We start from the raw sequence: 21431 nt of genomic DNA on the forward strand, positions 1-21431 counted from the left end.
ATCGCAGCAGCGAGCGAGGCAGCGGCCCTGTCCAGCGGTCTTGAGTACAAGAGCAGGACGTGGGGGCCCCCCTGGATGTTGGGGGCCCCAAGCGATCGCTTGGGGTGCTTGGTGCCAAAGACCGCTACTGCCCACAGGAGAGGCAGAGAGTGACACATTTCAGGAACCCACAGGAGCAGGAGAAAGTGACACATTTCAGGGACCCACAGGAGAGGCAAAAACTGAAACTTTTCAGGGACCCACAGGGGAGGCAAAAACATATTTCAGGCACCTACAGGAGAGGCAGAAAGTGACACACTTCAGGGACCCACAGGGGAGGCAAAATCTAACATATTTCAGGCACCTACAGGAGAGGAAGAAAGTGACACATTTCAGGCACCCACAGGAGAGGCAGAGAGTGACACATTTCAGGCACCAACAGGAGCGACAGAAAGTGACACATTTCAGGCACCCACAGGAGAGGCATAAAATGACAAATTTCAGGCACCCACAGGAGAGGCAAAAAGTGAAACATTTCAGGCACACACAGGAGAGGCAGAAAGTGACAAATTTCAGCACCCACAGGAGAGGCAAAAGGTGACACATTTCAGGCACCCACAGGAGAGGCAGAAAAAGACACATTTCAGGCACCCACAGGAGAGGCAGAAAGTGACACATTACAGGCACCCACAGGAGAGGCAGAAAGTGACTAATTTCAGGCACCCACAGGAGAGGCAGAAAGTGACACATTTCAGGTACCCACAGGAGAGGCAGAAATGACATATTTAAGGCACCCACAGGAGAGGCAAAACTGACACATTTCAGGCACCCACAGGAGAGGCAGAAAGTGGGACATTTCAGGCACCCACAGGAGAGGCAGAAAGTGACACATTTCAGGTACCCACAGGAGAGGCAGAAAGTGACACATTTCAAGGACCCACATAGGAGGCAAAAACTGAAACATTTCAGGCACCCACAGGAGAGGCAGAAAGTGACACATTTCAGGCACCCACAGGAGAGGCAGAAGTGACATATTTCTGGCACCCACAGGAGAGGAAGAAATAACATATTTCAGGCAACCACAGGAGAGGCAGAAAGTGACACATTTTAGGGACCCACAGGAGAGGCAGAAGTGACATATTTCTGGCACCCAAGGGAGAGGAAGAAATAACATATTTCAGGCACCCACAAGAGAGGCAGAAGTGACATATTTTAGGCACCCACAGGAGCAGCAGAAAGTGACATATTTCAGGGATCCTATCTCTCCCATGTATTATCTCTCCCCATGAAGATCTATCTCATGTATTTCAGGCACCCAAAGGAGAGGCAGAAGTGACATATTTCAGGCACCCACAGGAGCAGCAGAAAGTGACACATTTCAGGGACCAATAGGAGCAGCAGAAAGTGACACATTACAGGCACCCACAGGAGAGGCAGAAATGACATATTTCAGGCACCCACAGGAGAGGCAGAAATGACATACTTCAGGTTCCCACAGGCGAGGCAGAAAGTGAAACATTTCAGGCACCCACAGGAGAGGCAGAAAGTGACACATTTCAAGGACCCACATAGGAGGCAAAAACTGACACATTTCAGGCACCCACAGGAGAGGCAGAAAGTGGAACATTTCAGGCACCCACAGGAGAGGCAGAAAGTGACACATTTCAAGCACCCACAGGAGAGGCAGAAAGTGACACATTACAGGCACCCACAGGAGAGGCAGAAAGTGACACATTTCAGGTACCCACAGGAGAGGCAGCAGTGACATATTTCAGGCACCCACAGGAGCAGCAGAAAGTGACACATTTCAGGGACCAATAAGAGCGGCAGAAAGTGACACATTACAGGCACCCACAGGAGAGGCAGAAATGACATATTTCAGGCACCCTCAGGAGAGGCAGAAATGACATACTTCAGGCTCCCACAGGCGAGGCAGAAAGTGAAACATTTCAGGCACCCACAGGAGAGGCAAAAGTGACATATTTCAGGCACCCACAGGCGAGGCAGAAAGTGACACATTTCAGGCACCCACATGAGAGGCAGAAAGTGACACATTTCAGGAACCCACAGGAGAGGCAGAAAGTGACACAATTCAGGCACCCACAGGAGAGGCAGAAAGTGACACATTTCAGGCACCCACAGGAGCGGCAGAAAGTGACGCATTTCAGGCACCCACAGGAGAGGCAAAAACTGACACATTTCAGGCACCCACAGGAGAGGTAAAGTGACATATTTCAGGCACCCACAGGAGAGGCAAAAGTTACATATTTCAGGCACCCACCGGAGAGTCAGAAAATGACACATTTCAGGCACCCAAAGGAGAGGCAGAAAGTGACACATTTCAGGCACCCACAGGAGAAGCAGAAAGTGACACATTTCAGGGACCAACAGGAGCGGCAGAAAGTGACACATTTCAGGCACCCACAGGAGAGACAGAAAGTGACACATTTCAGGCACCCAAAGGAGAGACAGAAAGTGACACATTTTAGGCACCCACAGGAGAGGCAGAGAGTGACACATTTCAGGCACCAACAGGACCGGCAGAAAGTGACACATTTCAGGCACCCAAAGGAGAGGCAGAAAGTGAAAAATTTCAGGCACCCACAGGAGAGGCAAAAAGTAACACATTTCAGGCACCCACAGGAGAAGCAGAAAGTGACAAATTTGAGGCACCCACAGGAGAGGCAAAAAGTGACACATTTCAGGCACCCACAGAAGAGGCAGAAAGTGACACATTTCAGGCACCCACAGGAGAGGCAGAGAGTGACACATTTCAGGCACCAACAGGAGCGACAGAAAGTGACACATTTCAGGCACCCACAGGAGCGGCAGAAAGTGACAAATTTCAGGCACCCACAGGAGAGGCAAAAAGTGACACATTTCAGGCACACACAGGAGAGGCAGAAAGTGACAAATTTCAGGCACCCACCGGAGAGGCAAAAGGTGACACATTTCAGGCACCCACAGGAGAGGCAGAAAGTGACACATTTCAGGCACCCACAGGAGAAGCAGAAAGTGACACATTACAGGCACCCACAGGAGAGGCAGAAAGTGACTAATTTCAGGCACACACAGGAGAGGCAGAAAGTGACACATTTCAGGCACCCATAGGAGAAGCAGAAGTGACATATTTCAGGCACCCAATGGCGAGGTAGAAAGTGACCCATTTCAGTGACCAATAGGATCGGCAAAACTGACACATTTCAGGCACCCACAGGAGAGGCAGAAAGTGGAACATTTCAGGCACCTACAGGAGAGGCAGAAAGTGACACATTTCAGGCACCCACAGGAGAGGCAGAAAGTGACACATTACAGGCACCCACAGCAGAGGCAGAAAGTGACACATTTCAGGCACCCACAGGAGAGGCAGAAGTGACATATTTCAGGCACCCACAGGAGAGGCAGAAAGTGACACATTTCAGGCACCCACAGGAGAGACAGAAAGTGACACATTTCAGGCACCAACAGGAGTGTCAGAAAGTGACACATATCAGGCACCCACAGGAGAGGCAGAAAGTGACAAATTTCAGGCACCCACAGCAGAGGCAAAAAGTGACACATTTCAGGCACCCACAGGAGAGGCAGAAAGTGACAAATTTCAGGCACCCACAGAAGAGGCAAAAAGTGACACATTTCAGGCACCCACAGAAGAGGCAGAAAGTGACACATTTCAGACACCAACAGGAGCGACAGAAAGTGACACATTTCAGGCACCTACAGGAGAGGCAGAAAGTGACAAATTTCAGGCACCCACAGGAGAGGCAAAAAGTGACACATTTCCGGCACACACAGGAGAGGCAGAAAGTGACAAATTTCAGGCACCCACAGGAGAGGCAAAAGGTGACACATTTCAGGCACCCTTAGGAGCGGCAGAAAGTGACACATTTCAGGCACCCACAGGAGAGGCAAAAGGTGACACATTTCAGAAAACCCACAGGAGAGGCAGAAAGTGACACATTTCAGGCACCTACAGGAGAGGCAGAGAGTGACACATTTCAGGCACCAACAGGAGCGACAGAAAGTGACACATTTCAGGCACCCACAGAAGCAGCAGAAAGTGACACATTTCAGGGACCAATAAGAGCGGCAGAAAGTGACACATTACAGGCACCCACAGGAGAGGCAGAAATGACATATTTCAGGCTCCCACAGGCGAGGTAGAACGTGACACATTTCAGGCACCCACATAAGAGGCAGAAGTGACATATTTCAGGCACCCACAGGCGAGTCAGAAAGTAACACATTTCAGGAACCCACAGGAAAGGCAGAAAGTGACACATTTCAGGAACCCACAGGAGAGGCAGAAAGTGACACATTTCAGGCACCCACAGGAGAGGCAGAAAGTGACACATTTCAGGCACCCACAGGAGAGGCAGAAAGTGACACATTTCAGGCACCCTTAGGAGCGGCAGAAAGTGACACATTTCAGGCACCCACAGGAGAGGCAAAAACTGACACATTTCAGGCACCCACAGGAGAGGCAGAAAGTGACAAATTTCAGGCACCCACAGGAGAGGCAAAAGGTGACACATTTCAGGCACCCACAGGAGAGGCAGAAAGTGACACATTTCAGGCACCCATGGGAGAGGCAGAAGTGACATATTTCAGGCACCCACAGGCGAGTCAGAAAGTAATACATTTCAGGAACCGACAGGAGAGGCAGAAAGTGACACATTTCAGAAAACCCACAGGAGAGGCAGAAAGTGACACATTTCAGGCACCCACAGGAGAGGCAGAAAGTGACACATTTCAGGCACCCACAGGAGCGGCAGAAAGTGACACATTTTAGGCACCCACAGGAGCAGCAGAAAGTGACACAATTTAGGCACCCACAGGAGAGGCAGAAGTGACATATTTCAGGCACCCACAGGAGAGGCAGAAGTGACATATTTCAGGCACCCACAGGAGACGCAGAAAGTGACACATTTCAGGCACCCACAGGAGAGGTAGAAAGTGACACATTTCAGGCACCCACAGGAGAGGCAGAAAGTGACAAATTTCAGGGACCAACAGGAGCGGCAGAAAGTGACACATTTCAGGCACCCACAGAAGAGGCAAAAAGTGACACATTTCAGGCACCCACAGAAGAGGCAGAAAGTGACACATTTCAGACACCAACAGGAGCGACAGAAAGTGACACATTTCAGGCACCCACAGGAGAGGCAGAAAGTGACAAATTTCAGGCACCCACAGGAGAGGCAAAAAGTGACACATTTCCGGCACACACAGGAGAGGCAGAAAGTGACAAATTTCAGGCACCCACAGGAGAGGCAAAAGGTGACACATTTCAGGCACCCACAGGAGAGGCAAAAAGTGACACATTTCCGGCACACACAGAAGAGGCAGAAAGTGACACATTTCAGGCACCCACAGGCGAGGCAGAAAGTGACACATTTCATGCACCCACAGGAGAGGCAGAAGTGACATATTTCAGGCACCCACAGGCGAGGCAGAAAGTGACCCATTTCAGGGACCAATAGGAGAGGCAGAAAGTGACACTTTTCAGGCACCCACAGGAGAGGCAGAAGTGACATATTTCAGGCACCCACAGGCGAGGCAGAAAGTGACCCATTTCAGGGACCAATAGGAGCGGCAAAACTGACACATTTCAGGCACCCACCGGAGAGGCAGAAGTGACATATTTCAGGCACCCACAGGAGAGGCAGAAAGTGACACATTTAAGGCACCCACAGGAGAGGCAGAAGTGACATATTTCAGGCACCCACAGGAGGGGCAGAAAGTGACACATTTCTGGCACCAACAGGAGGGGCAGAAAGTGAGACATTTCAGGCACCCACAGGAGAGGTAGAAGTGACACATTTCAGGGACCAATAGGAGCGGCAGACTGACACATTTCAGGCACCCACAGGAGAGGCAGAGAGTGACATATTTCAGGCACCCACAGGAGAGGCAGAAAGTGACACATTTCAGGCACCCTCAGGAGAGGCAGAAAGTGGAACATTTCTGGCACCCACAGGAGAGGCAGAAGTGACAAATTTCAGGCACCCACAGGAGAGGCAGAAAGTGACAAATTTCAGGCACCCACAGGAGAGGCAGAAAGTGACACATTTCAGGCACCCACAGGAGAGGCAGAAAGTGACACATTTCAGGCACCCACAGGAGAGGCAGAAAGTGACACATTTCAGGCACCCACAGGAGAGGTAGAAGTGACACATTTTAGGGACCAATAGGAGCGGCAGAACTGACACATTTCAGGCACCCACAGGAGAGGCAGAAAGTGACACATTTCAGGAACCCACAGGAGAAGCAGAAAGTGACAAATTTCAGGCACCCACAGGAGAGGCAGAAAGTGACACATTTCAGGCACCCACAGGAGAGGCAGAAAGTGACACATTTCAGGCACCCACAGGTGGGGCAGAAAGTGACAAATTTCAGGCACCCACAGGAGCAGCAGAAAGTGACACAATTTAGGCACCCACAGGAGAGGCAGAAAGTGACAAATTTCAGGCACCCACAGGAGAGGCAGAAAGTGACAAATTTCAGGCACCCACAGGAGAGGCTGAAAGTGACACATTTCAGGCACCCACAGGAGAGGCAGAAAGTGACACATTTCAGGCACCCACAGGAGGGGCAGAAAGTGACACATTTCAGGCACCCTCAGGAGAGGCAGAAAGTGGAACATTTCAGGCACCCACAGGAGAGGCAGAAGTGACAAATTTCAGGCACCCACAGGAGAGGCAGAAAGTGACACATTTAAGGCACCCACAGGAGAGGCAGAAGTGACATATTTCAGGCACCCACAGGAGGGGCAGAAAGTGACACATTTCTGGCACCAACAGGAGGGGCAGAAAGTGAGACATTTCAGGCACCCACAGGAGAGGTAGAAGTGACACATTTCAGGGACCAATAGGAGCGGTAGACTGACACATTTCAGGCACCCACAGGAGAGGCAGAGAGTGACATATTTCAGGCACCCACAGGAGAGGCAGAGAGTGACACATTTCAGGCACCCTCAGGAGAGGCAGAAAGTGGAACATTTCTGGCACCCACAGGAGAGGCAGAAGTGACAAATTTCAGGCACCCACAGGAGAGGCAGAAAGTGACAAATTTCAGGCACCCACAGGAGAGGCAGAAAGTGACACATTTCAGGCACCCACAGGAGGGGCAGAAAGTGACACATTTCAGGCACCCACAGGAGAGGCAGAAAGTGACACATTTCAGGCACCCACAGGAGAGGTAGAAGTGACACATTTCAGGGACCAATAGCAGCGGCAGAACTGACACATTTCAGGCACCCACAGGAGAGGCAGAAAGTGACACATTTCAGGAACCCACAGGAGAGGCAGAAAGTGACACATTTCAGGCACCCACAGGAGAGGCAGAAAGTGACACATTTCAGGCACCCACAGGTGGGGCAGAAAGTGACAAATTTCAGGCACCCACAGGAGCAGCAGAAAGTGACACAATTTAGGCACCCACAGGAGAGGCAGAAAGTGACAAATTTCAGGCACCCACAGGAGAGGCAGAAAGTGACAAATTTCAGGCACCCACAGGAGAGGCTGAAAGTGACACATTTCAGGCACCCACAGGAGAGGCAGAAAGTGACACATTTCAGGCACCCACAGGAGGGGCAGAAAGTGACACATTTCAGGCACCCACAGGAGAGGCAGAAAGTGACACAATTTAGGCACCCACAGGAGAGGTAGAAGTGACATATTTCAGGCTCCCACAGGCGAGGTAGAACGTGACACATTTCAGGCACCCACATAAGAGGCAGAAGTGACATATTTCAGGCACCCACAGGCGAGTCAGAAAGTAACACATTTCAGGAACCCACAGGAAAGGCAGAAAGTGACACATTTCAGGAACCCACAGGAGAGGCAGAAAGTGACACATTTCAGGCACCCACAGGAGAGGCAGAAAGTGACACATTTCAGGCACCCACAGGAGAGGCAGAAAGTGACACATTTCAGGCACCCTTAGGAGCGGCAGAAAGTGACACATTTCAGGCACCCACAGGAGAGGCAAAAACTGACACATTTCAGGCACCCACAGAAGAGGCAGAAAGTGACAAATTTCAGGCACCCACAGGAGAGGCAAAAGGTGACACATTTCAGGCACCCACAGGAGAGGCAGAAAGTGACACATTTCAGGCACCCATGGGAGAGGCAGAAGTGACATATTTCAGGCACCCACAGGCGAGTCAGAAAGTAATACATTTCAGGAACCGACAGGAGAGGCAGAAAGTGACACATTTCAGAAAACCCACAGGAGAGGCAGAAAGTGACACATTTCAGGCACCCACAGGAGAGGCAGAAAGTGACACATTTCAGGCACCCACAGGAGCGGCAGAAAGTGACACATTTTAGGCACCCACAGGAGCAGCAGAAAGTGACACAATTTAGGCACCCACAGGAGAGGCAGAAGTGACATATTTCAGGCACCCACAGGAGAGACAGAAAGTGACATATTTCAGGCACCCACAGGAGACGCAGAAAGTGACACATTTCAGGCACCCACAGGAGAGGTAGAAAGTGACACATTTCAGGCACCCACAGGAGAGGCAGAAAGTGACACATTTCAGGGACCAACAGGAGCGGCAGAAAGTGACACATTTCAGGCACCCACAGAAGAGGCAAAAAGTGACACATTTCAGGCACCCACAGAAGAGGCAGAAAGTGACACATTTCAGACACCAACAGGAGCGACAGAAAGTGACACATTTCAGGCACCCACAGGAGAGGCAGAAAGTGACAAATTTCAGGCACCCACAGGAGAGGCAAAAAGTGACACATTTCCGGCACACACAGGAGAGGCAGAAAGTGACAAATTTCAGGCACCCACAGGAGAGGCAAAAGGTGACACATTTCAGGCACCCACAGGAGAGGCAAAAAGTGACACATTTCCGGCACACACAGAAGAGGCAGAAAGTGACACATTTCAGGCACCCACAGGCGAGGCAGAAAGTGACACATTTCATGCACCCACAGGAGAGGCAGAAGTGACATATTTCAGGCACCCACAGGCGAGGCAGAAAGTGACCCATTTCAGGGACCAATAGGAGAGGCAGAAAGTGACACTTTTCAGGCACCCACAGGAGAGGCAGAAGTGACATATTTCAGGCACCCACAGGCGAGGCAGAAAGTGACCCATTTCAGGGACCAATAGGAGCGGCAAAACTGACACATTTCAGGCACCCACCGGAGAGGCAGAAGTGACATATTTCAGGCACCCACAGGAGAGGCAGAAAGTGACACATTTAAGGCACCCACAGGAGAGGCAGAAGTGACATATTTCAGGCACCCACAGGAGGGGCAGAAAGTGACACATTTCTGGCACCAACAGGAGGGGCAGAAAGTGAGACATTTCAGGCACCCACAGGAGAGGTAGAAGTGACACATTTCAGGGACCAATAGGAGCGGCAGACTGACACATTTCAGGCACCCACAGGAGAGGCAGAGAGTGACATATTTCAGGCACCCACAGGAGAGGCAGAGAGTGACACATTTCAGGCACCCTCAGGAGAGGCAGAAAGTGGAACATTTCTGGCACCCACAGGAGAGGCAGAAGTGACAAATTTCAGGCACCCACAGGAGAGGCAGAAAGTGACAAATTTCAGGCACCCACAGGAGAGGCAGAAAGTGACACATTTCAGGCACCCACAGGAGGGGCAGAAAGTGACACATTTCAGGCACCCACAGGAGAGGCAGAAAGTGACACATTTCAGGCACCCACAGGAGAGGTAGAAGTGACACATTTTAGGGACCAATAGGAGCGGCAGAACTGACACATTTCAGGCACCCACAGGAGAGGCAGAAAGTGACACATTTCAGGAACCCACAGGAGAAGCAGAAAGTGACACATTTCAGGCACCCACAGGAGAGGCAGAAAGTGACACATTTCAGGCACCCACAGGAGAGGCAGAAAGTGACACATTTCAGGCACCCACAGGTGGGGCAGAAAGTGACAAATTTCAGGCACCCACAGGAGCAGCAGAAAGTGACACAATTTAGGCACCCACAGGAGAGGCAGAAAGTGACAAATTTCAGGCACCCACAGGAGAGGCAGAAAGTGACAAATTTCAGGCACCCACAGGAGAGGCTGAAAGTGACACATTTCAGGCACCCACAGGAGAGGCAGAAAGTGACACATTTCAGGCACCCACAGGAGGGGCAGAAAGTGACACATTTCAGGCACCCTCAGGAGAGGCAGAAAGTGGAACATTTCAGGCACCCACAGGAGAGGCAGAAGTGACAAATTTCAGGCACCCACAGGAGAGGCAGAAAGTGACACATTTAAGGCACCCACAGGAGAGGCAGAAGTGACAAATTTCAGGCACCCACAGGAGGGGCAGAAAGTGACACATTTCTGGCACCAACAGGAGGGGCAGAAAGTGAGACATTTCAGGCACCCACAGGAGAGGTAGAAGTGACACATTTCAGGGACCAATAGGAGCGGTAGACTGACACATTTCAGGCACCCACAGGAGAGGCAGAGAGTGACATATTTCAGGCACCCACAGGAGAGGCAGAGAGTGACACATTTCAGGCACCCTCAGGAGAGGCAGAAAGTGGAACATTTCTGGCACCCACAGGAGAGGCAGAAGTGACAAATTTCAGGCACCCACAGGAGAGGCAGAAAGTGACAAATTTCAGGCACCCACAGGAGAGGCAGAAAGTGACACATTTCAGGCACCCACAGGAGGGGCAGAAAGTGACACATTTCAGGCACCCACAGGAGAGGCAGAAAGTGACACATTTCAGGCACCCACAGGAGAGGTAGAAGTGACACATTTCAGGGACCAATAGGAGCGGCAGAACTGACACATTTCAGGCACCCACAGGAGAGGCAGAAAGTGACACATTTCAGGAACCCACAGGAGAGGCAGAAAGTGACACATTTCAGGCACCCACAGGAGAGGCAGAAAGTGACACATTTCAGGCACCCACAGGTGGGGCAGAAAGTGACAAATTTCAGGCACCCACAGGAGCAGCAGAAAGTGACACAATTTAGGCACCCACAGGAGAGGCAGAAAGTGACAAATTTCAGGCACCCACAGGAGAGGCAGAAAGTGACAAATTTCAGGCACCCACAGGAGAGGCTGAAAGTGACACATTTCAGGCACCCACAGGAGAGGCAGAAAGTGACACATTTCAGGCACCCACAGGAGGGGCAGAAAGTGACACATTTCAGGCACCCACAGGAGAGGCAGAAAGTGACACAATTTAGGCACCCACAGGAGAGGTAGAAGTGACATATTTCAGGGACCAATAGGAGCGGCAGAACTGACACATTTCAGGCACCCACAGGAGAGGCAGAAAGTGACACATTTCAGGCACCCACAGGAGTGGAACATTTCAGGCACCCACAGGAGAGGCAGAAAGTGACACATTTCAGGCACCCAAAGGAGAGGCAGAAAGTGACACATTTCAGGCACCCACAGGAGAGGTAGAAGTGACACATTTCAGGCACCCACAGGAGAGGTAGAAGTGACACATTTCAGGGACCAATAGGAGCGGCAGAACTGACACATTTCAGGCACCCACAGGAGAGGCAGAAGTGACATATTTCAGGCACCCACAGGAGAGGCAGAGAGTGACACATTTCAGGCACCCACAGGAGAGGCAGAGAGTGACACATTTCAGGCACCCTCTGGAGAGGCAGAAAGTGGAACATTTCAGGCACCCACAGGAGAGGCAGAAAGTGACAAATTTCAGGCACCCACAGGAGAGGCAGAAAGTGACACATTTAAGGCACCCACAGGAGAGGCAGAAGTGACATATTTCAGGCACCCACAGGAGGGGCAGAAAGTGACACATTTCTGGCACCAACAGGAGGGGCAGAAAGTGAGACATTTCAGGCACCCACAGGAGAGGTAGAAGTGACACATTTCAGGGACCAATAGGAGCGGCAGACTGACACATTTCAGGCACCCACAGGAGAGGCAGAGAGTGACATATTTCAGGCACCCACAGGAGAGGCAGAGAGTGACACATTTCAGGCACCCTCAGGAGAGGCAGAAAGTGGAACATTTCTGGCACCCACAGGAGAGGCAGAAAGTGACACATTTCAGGCACCCACAGGAGGGGCAGAAAGTGACACATTTCAGGCACCCACAGGAGAGGCAGAAAGTGACACATTTCAGGCACCCACAGGAGAGGTAGAAGTGACACATTTCAGGGACCAATAGGAGCGGCAGAACTGACACATTTCAGGCACCCACAGGAGAGGCAGAAAGTGACACATTTCAGGAACCCACAGGAGAGGCAGAAAGTGACAAATTTCAGGCACCCACAGGAGAGGCAGAAAGTGACACATTTCAGGCACCCACAGGTGGGGCAGAAAGTGACAAATTTCAGGCACCCACAGGAGCAGCAGAAAGTGACACAATTTAGGCACCCACAGGAGAGGCAGAAAGTGACAAATTTCAGGCACCCACAGGAGAGGCAGAAAGTGACAAATTTCAGGCACCCACAGGAGAGGCTGAAAGTGACACATTTCAGGCACCCACAGGAGAGGCAGAAAGTGACACATTTCAGGCACCCACAGGAGGGGCAGAAAGTGACACATTTCAGGCACCCACAGGAGAGGCAGAAAGTGACACAATTTAGGCACCCACAGGAGAGGTAGAAGTGACTTATTTCAGGGACCAATAGGAGCGGCAGAACTGACACATTTCAGGCACCCACAGGAGAGGCAGAAAGTGACACATTTCAGGCACCCACAGGAGAGGCAGAAGTGACATATTTCAGGCACCCACAGGAGAGGCAGAGAGTGACACATTTCAGGCACCCTCAGGAGAGGCAGAAAGTGGAACATTTCAGGCACCCACAGGAGAGGCAGAAAGTGACAAATTTCAGGCACCCACAGGAGAGGCAGAAAGTGACACATTTCAGGCACCCACAGGAGAGGCAGAAAGTGACACATTTCAGGCACCAACAGGAGGGGCAGAAAGTGACACATTTCAGGCACCCACAGGAGAGGCAGAAAGTGACACATTTCAGGCACCCACAGGAGAGGTAGAAGTGACACATTTCAGGGACCAATAGGAGCGGCAGAACTGACACATTTCAGGCACCCACAGGAGAGGCAGAAGTGACATATTTCAGGCACCCACAGGAGAGGCAGAGAGTGACACATTTCAGGCACCCACAGGAGAGGCAGAGAGTGACACATTTCAGGCACCCTCAGGAGAGGCAGAAAGTGGAACATTTCTGGCACCCACAGGAGAGGCAGAAGTGACAAATTTCAGGCACCCACAGGAGAGGCAGAAAGTGACAAATTTCAGGCACCCACAGGAGAGGCAGAAAGTGACACATTTCAGGCACCCACAGGAGGGGCAGAAAGTGACACATTTCAGGCACCCACAGGAGAGGCAGAAAGTGACACATTTCAGGCACCCACAGGAGGGGCAGAAGTGACACATTTCAGGCACCCACAGGAGAGGTAGAAGTGACACATTTCAGGGACCAATAGGAGCGGCAGAACTGACACATTTCAGGCACCCAAAGGAGAGGCAGAAAGTGATTTTTGGTGATATTCTGCCTGTAAGCTGTGTGGTTTGATCCTATGGAAATCAGTAATAAAGCTCATAAAACATTTATGTTTTATTTTGCAGGGGTAAAAGCCATAAAACAATCTTAAAACATGTTCCAAAAAGTGTCAGAAACCACATTAAAACTAAAGAGGTTTTTGGAGCTGTTTGATAAGGAGGACTTTATACACATAAGGGCTGGTTTTCATTGTTCTGCACTTTAAGTCATGTCTATATCTGTCACTAATGTTTTGCGCATCTGCTTGTTGTGCTCAGAAATTTGCTGTTTTTTGCCTTTTATAAAACACACCACAGACAGAAGAACCCCCCCCCCCCGTGTTGTGCCCTTGTGCACATGCCCTGTAATGGTGCCATAAGTGCCCTCACCTTCTGCCAGTCCTGTAATGTCTGCTAGTGAAGTAGTAAAGAATCTGCCATGGACCTTGCACGCTTTCCATCCTAACTATATAGGAATGTTGAATACTTCAGAAATCTCCTCCTGACATCCACTGAACTACTACTGCTGCTGGTTCCCATGTTCCACTTATCCCAGCTGGGCCTTATAGGCTGTTAAGTGTCTTCTAATAACCTTGGGGCGAGAAGTGGTGCTGCAGTCCCGGAGGTACCACAAGTCGCAGCAGCCCGTCCCTGACACCCGATGCCGTGCTGTGAGTGGCTGCGGCGGCTGCAGTGACGTCACTGGGCGCGCAGTTCAGGCTCGGGCTCGGTATAATAGCGCAGTGGGAGATGCTGCGGGCAGTGAGGTGACGGAGAGCGGAGGTTGCACCGGGCGTCACTCCTCTCAGCGCCAGCCCTGACACCCACCTGCCCTGTGTAGCCCGGAATGCGTGATACCCCATCGTGCTAGAGCGAGGACTTACCGTGCACCATGGACACCTACCGGACATGCCTGCTCGTGTGCTGGCTCCTGGGCGCCGTGCAGCCGCTGTGCGCCGCCAGACCGGGGAAGCAGCAGCAGCATCGGAGCTGTCCCGGGCCGTGTGTGTGTGAGCAGGACGGGATGATGATGAGGGTGGACTGCTCAGACCGGGGGCTCACCGCCGTGCCAGCTAACCTGAGCATCTTCACGTCCTACCTGTAAGTGGCGCCCATGCCCGCTCCTCAGGGAGTCTCTATGTCTCTATTGATGCGTATAGCGCCTACCTACTCCATAGTGCTGTACACCATAGCTGCTGCCATGTGCTGTGGGATGCTTCTTGCTGTAAACATCACCTAGTGCTCGCATCCTTATTATTACCCATATACCTATATAGAATAGAGCGGACTCCAGTCCCATCCACAGGTATCCTGCATCTTCCTTCAGGACGTTTGGAGATATGTGTGGAGATAGGTCTGGTGGATCCTCAGGTATCAGCACCTGTGTAGTATGTACAGAAGTAGCAGTTAGGAAGGGAACAGAGGGATCCCAGCAGATGAATGCTATAGTGTCATACACAGCCATTATGGGGTAATCCCAGCCTGTGTTGTAGGGAATTCACCTAGTGACAGGTTGAATGATATTCTGCATTGACACCAAAGGCATGATGGTAAATGGAGGAGCTATATTTACTGCTCCCAGAAGTCAGGGAGCCCAGCAGAGAGAGGAGAGGTCCTGGGCAGCTCTAGGAGCAGACCCTGCTAGAAGCATGGAGGGCAGCAATGCTGTAAATCAGGGATGAGCTCTCCGGTGTAAATCAGGGATCAGTCAGAGAGATCAGAAGGATCCTGGTGCTCTGCCCAGCAGCCAGATAAATCACACAGTCACATGAAATAACACTAAGCAGGTAAAGTACTTAGGTAGGGTCAAGTTCAGTAGCAGACCATGTGTGGAAGGATAAGCAGGGTACTAATATTGTAGTGGAACCTCACTGCAGCTATGGCAGTCTTTTCCAGCATGCTGGGAGTAGTAGTTTTCCAGCAGAATAACAGTTGGCTGACACTGGTCTATGGGGAACTGTGGTATAATCTTGTGAATGGAGAATATGTTTAAATACTTCAAATTGGGGAATTGGTTGTGTGTGTCCTCATAGACAGTGCTGAGATTCTGAGAGACTCCGAGACAGTTTTGCTGGATCCATGTCCATCCTTTATGTGCTATGAATTGATGACAATGGCTATGGTGTTCTCTGTGAATATCCAGTGATGTGCCGCACTCCTCCTGTCTGGCCTATCTGGCAGAATATTATAAATATTTTTCTTATCATTTAGTGTTTGGAAAACAAGATCCTAGACTGATTTCTCCAGGAGTTCTATTGATCCTTAGAAGTTACACCTTAGTGAGATACAGTATTTCTTATGCAATCACTTGGCTTACCTGTTAGCTGCCATATCCATGATGGCTATTACACAATCATCTATATAGAGATTACAGGGTGCCATGTTACATAGGTGTGTGGTGGCATTTTACATTGTTGCAGAAATTAGTTATTGGGGGCGAGGGGGTCTCCCTTTACAGTTCCTGAGTGATTTGTCATTTTCTATCATCTTTCAACCTGTTCTCTCTAATACAGAAAGTCAACTTTCTTCTAGTAACATAAAGGGTTACTTCATTTGTGTATATGTGTTGTGTGTGTGTGTGGGGGGGGGGGGGGGGCTGTAGTAATATTTGCTCTACTAGTGTTAATACAGTGTGAACTTTCCTGATCAGCTACAATGCAGTCCCTATATTTGTCAGGACTATTGACAGTGAGCCAAGGGGAAATGTTGATTACAGTTGCAAAAGCTTTATCTTTACCTTTGGTTTATAGACAAGTCTTTGAAGTGTGCAAGTAATCTTTAACTGTGATATTAAAACAAAGAAGACAAGTCAAGTTGCCATACAGGAAAGCGTGTTATGTATGAGTGTCATATACTCGGTTCACATCTATTATCCAAGGCTACAGGTGTCTTATAGTTCCTTGAAAAAAGGGAACTTATAGACATAAGTGCTTGATAACAGTGCAAAGCCGGAGCTGAGCTTGTCACTGCAGTCGAACTGGGTTTGACAACCCATAACACATCATGGTATGTTATCAATATGTTAGGACTGAAGTCCTATAACAAATTCAGTTCTGCTGCATGTGTACACACTATTATCATTATACCAAGCTAGAAGAAAACCCCTACATATAAAATCTATGCGTATCACTGAAAATAACGGCAGCCAATAATCAGAGTCAGTCAGTGTTATTGAAAAAAATATTGTATAACAGAAGCAAGCAAGCGGAGTTCATGCACATCCAATGAAAACAACAGCAAAATGTAACTTGTCTATATTTTACAGTATCTTACTATAACACACATGAAAGACTCCTCACCTACCTGATAGACATAGGGTTTCAGATTTATATTTCTATCTATCTATCTATCTGACTAAAGTGTGTTTGTTGACCGTATTACTTTTAAAAGAATTTCTCAGCATGGTCTGAAATGCGTCGAGTCGGTGTTATTTATCTTGTAGCCATGTCACCATCCAGTATTTTCAGCACTGAGCTGTAGTCATGATGGGCATGCGGTCATGAGGCAGACAGAAAATTGTTATTTGGGGCTACCCATGATGTTTATTATGTTTCTGAACAATGTTCGTAGTCTGCCTTGTTTCATGGTTTTTGTGTCTGCAATGGAGAAAAGCTTCTCTTCGTTGTGTGGTCGCTCCAGCATCCTGCTCCCATGTTATGTGTTTGTTTTGATGCCCTAATCCCAGGGTTCTGTTTTCTTGTGTAAGGAACTTTGAGTTTTCCAGATGCACTGCATTGCCGCTGTTGTTGTTTTATTTAATTTCTGCTTGGATTCCTTGCTACAGATGAGGTGCTATTAAAGCCAGGGAAGGTGTTCACAATAACAACAGCGGCTTGAGTAAATATGATATCTTTGTCTGGTAACTTCTGTATAGATCAAAGACGCTTCTTAGACCACTCAGGTGTCTCCTTAGAAATTCTACTTCCCTATTTTACCTGACAATGAATGTATTGTACAAATGTGATTATTCTGCTCCTCGGCTGTGAATATAATTTAGTGCTTGCTGGATAATAGACTGGCTAATGTGACCTTGTGAAGAATAATCCTCTAGGTGTAATCCTACAGCATGTACAAATTAATTTCTGGTGCCTGAAGCAGTTTAGGATAATGAGGCTTGCCAAAGATGACAAGAAGCTGACTGGGATTCGGTGAAATAATCCTACCAATAGACAAACTATTTTCAACAGGTTTAATATGATATCCCCTTTCATAGCAAGTCTGTGACCTTCAAAGCTTGTTTATGATGTAAAAAGAGCCAATCGGATAGTTTCCTTGAATTTACCTGAAAATTAATTAGGAAATAACTAGGCTCCTTGTCTTAGAATATAGAAGCAGCTCATATACTGCAACTGTTTTTCATGTTACTGACCCTTTAAAATGTAGCTATACTACCTAGAATGTAACAGCAATCCCAAGGAGAGTGGATATGTGGAATGCTGCAGGCGCAATACTTGGAATCATGGTGTGACTTTCAACCACACACGTTCCATAAAATGACACAAACAGATATATTCAGATTTAAAACCATTGTAGAGCTTTCTGATTACCGTACTGATCATTACAACTGATAAATTAGGTTTCCGCATTTTATAGGGTGACTATGGTTTCAGAAAGTATTATGTAACAAGCTGCATTTCTGTCTGTTCCCAGTCAGATGGGAAATATCTGTGGATATTTTCAGCCCTCGATTCCTCCCCACTTAGGTGCTAGATTTTGGAAGCATGATCTCACCAACTCCCCAGACTTTAGGAAAGAATAAAAAGTAGAATTTAGTCCTTTATATCTTTTTTTGCTCTGGTTTATGTAACTTTCGTTCTCAGGAATAAGACCTATCTGTATTACATTTGTGTCACTGAATACATTATCATTGCAATTCATCATGTCCTTTTACTCCAGTGTTTTGTGGATTAACTTACTCCCTTCAAATGAGCCCAAGTGTAGCAGAGAAAACTCCACTTCACTTTCTCATACTGTAAAAAAGCAGGAAAAGGTTAGAACATAGAAGGAACAATAACATTCAGAATTAGCGTTACGTGATATTGCTTCAAACGGTGGAAAATAGGAAATCTCAGTGTGACAGCTATTGTGTGCCGCACACACCTTTTAGCAGCCCTCTTCTTGTTACAGCTTCACTGAAATGCCATTCTTGCTAGGTATCATGAAAGCATTGCTTCTCTATTTATTTCCGTGCCACTATCAGGATTCCTAGTGAGTGCGGTTACATAATCATTTACTTTGTAGTATTTTCATGGCCTACAATGAGTAAGGAGAGGTTGTGCACAGTTAATCATCATCCCAGAACGCTACACACCATTGTTAATGAATGACACTTTATTGCCCTGTAGAAAAGCATTTTTGATGTAGCATGCCATACAATAATAGAGCACACTTTTCTCCTACCACTTGCTGCTGGGAGTCACTAGAATAGTGTAAACATGTGTGAAATAAGCCGCGTGGATTCTGGCATCAGGGTATGTAAGCTGCAGCAATATTCTTATGGTCAATGGACACATTGTTTCCTTTTATGATCTTGTAAAGACTCTCTAGTTGTAAAGAGGTGTATATAAGTTACTACATAAAGGTATGAGGTTAGTAGGCCCTGTTTACACTGGTTTCATGTCATACTGCTCCCTGGTAATATCGTGCATTCAAATGATAGTTATTACTCATGAAATTTCAATAGGAAGTGTAGAATAAAAAGATCAAATAGGTAATATAAGCGGGTCAAAAAAAAAAAAAGGCATTCGCCTGTGAAAAATAATACAGTATATGACAATGGAAAGAATATAGTAGCGTTAAAAAAGAATTCCAGCTAGAAGCAGAGAAATCAGTGCTCTACTTAGGTTTTGCCACTTTCCAGTATTTTTTAATAGCAATTTTTAATGTGAGTGGTTTGCCTGGTATTGGGCCTATCATGACAGCTTTGATAACTACAAAGTATTATTTTACTGTAAGAGTAGTAGATGCTTGGAACAAGCTTCCTGCAGTTGCATCATGATTATTATTTATTTATAAAGCGCCCTATCTTCTATGTCTCTATACAGAGAAGCTAGAAAAGGTATTCTCAAAAGTTTCATACAGTACATATACACCTCAGTTGCTCTAGAAACTTTTCGTACCATTATGAGAGCAGCTAACTGAAACGAGCAGGAAAGATGGCACAATAATAGGCGGACCTTCCCACAAGTTTGCCTCAAATTATTTATCTATTGGAACATTTTACAGCTCAGTTTTTAGCATTTTATGGCCAATTTAATGTATTGTTTTACCTAAAAGGGGCTGAAAACAATGAACATGCTAATAAATTTAACCAACACATGACAGGATTTTTTTCCCATCATGTGTGCACTAACAAACAAGTTTCCATTGACATCAATGAAACATAGTTTTATACGAAAAAAATTGTCCAATTTTTAACCAATTTTTTTTACCATGTACTGCAGTATTTCTGTACAGACGTAGTGTAGATAGATGAATCCACTATGAACATAAGATCTAAATGGGGCAAATGGAAATATCTATTTATAGAATCATTTTCTTGTTCACGCAAAGTTGCAATGCTCCTGTAAAACTGCATGCTGTAGATATGGGTTGCCTACATTGACAGCTATCCTACTAAGAGTATATTCAATTGGTCTAGGGGAATATTTTATTAATGCTTTTTTTTATATGTCTGGTAATTGTTTTTAACTCTTTTGATCAATCTTGCAATGGAATTCCTAATGATCTGTGTGTATACTAAGGGGAACTTTTATTAGGACCGGCATACTTGTACAGTGGTCTTAAATTAAGCCCCGCCCCCATTCACCATGTTCAGTTTACTAAGGGGCGCACACCGGGAATCTACACCTGCATTAGAGGTTTTTTTGTTTGTTTTTTTTTAAGTAGAAAACAAAGCATAAAATTAAGAAAAAGTGAAGCACCCATTATCTAAATCTTTATACTTTTTTATTTTCCCTCCAAAAATCTCATGAACAAACAGACCATATATATAGTATATAGTCTATTACTTTCTGGGTTGTAATATTTCATATACCAGTATTAAGCAAATCTATACCCACAATCTGACCATCCAAACATCTTGTACTGTTGAATAGCTGCTTTTAATCCAAGATCTGTCCTGGGGTCCGTTTCGGCAGGTGATGCAGTTATTGTCCTAAAAAACAACATTTTCAACTTGCAGCCCTGTGTCAAACTGGCGTGGCCTAGAGTACCTGTGCCCTAGGCTTGCAACGCCTCTCCGTCCTTCCTCTCTGCCCTCTTAACCATTAGGAATGCCCCAGAAGGAGGGCAGGACTTCTCCTATCCATCACTTGTCTGAACACTGCACATAACCTGGATCGTTAAGGATCTTGGATTAAAGGCAGCTTTCTGATGATTCAAGTGGTTTGGGGGAGGGGGAAGATTGTGGGTACAGAATCGCTTTAAAAAGAACTTAGCTGCAAAACCACAAAGTAGCTGAGGAAAAGCATGGCACTGATTCTGGAAGAAAGTAGCCATGTTTAACCCTTTCACAACCTGGGGTCATTGATTCCTCAATGCCCTGGTCGTTTTAGGACATTAGCTTATGGGATCATAATGATTCCATAAGCTGATGTCCCTATGTCTGCCCCCTCTCCTCTGTCCCCTGCCACTGTTACAATCCCATGAGGAGCAAACCTCACGGGTGCGAGCCCCGCGCGCCCAGCCTTCCCTTTATTCCCCTGCCGGCCTCCATAGCCAGGAAACCAGAAGCCTGAGGCTTCTGGTTTCCATGGCTACCATTGGGGCTCTGCGATCACTTCGCAGAGCCCCGATGGACAGCAGACAGAGAATTCTCCCTCTGTAGAGGGAGAATTCTCTGGCAGAAGCTCTATAGATGCTGCGGTCGTGCTGACCGCGGCAGGTCTCCCGCTATCACTGATAGCCGAGACCCGCCGCGGATGACACAGGTGCAGCTCCTGCGCCATCTTGAATCGTA

The 21431-nt window shown here is 47.9% G+C and overlaps 1 protein-coding gene across 1 annotated transcript in view; it reads left to right on the top strand.

The window, feature by feature from the left end:
* The first annotated feature begins 14201 nt into the window (after positions 1-14201).
* Positions 14202-21431, top strand: part of LGR5 (leucine rich repeat containing G protein-coupled receptor 5) — a 139973-nt gene continuing 132743 nt past the window's right edge. The window contains exon 1 of the mRNA XM_069975231.1: positions 14202-14572. Coding sequence (XP_069831332.1) covers positions 14364-14572 — 209 coding nt within the window. The 5' untranslated portion in view covers positions 14202-14363. The remainder of the gene's footprint in view (positions 14573-21431) is intronic.

Source organism: Dendropsophus ebraccatus, chromosome 1 (genome assembly GCF_027789765.1).
Source record: "Dendropsophus ebraccatus isolate aDenEbr1 chromosome 1, aDenEbr1.pat, whole genome shotgun sequence".
Taxonomy (NCBI): domain Eukaryota; kingdom Metazoa; phylum Chordata; class Amphibia; order Anura; family Hylidae; genus Dendropsophus; species Dendropsophus ebraccatus.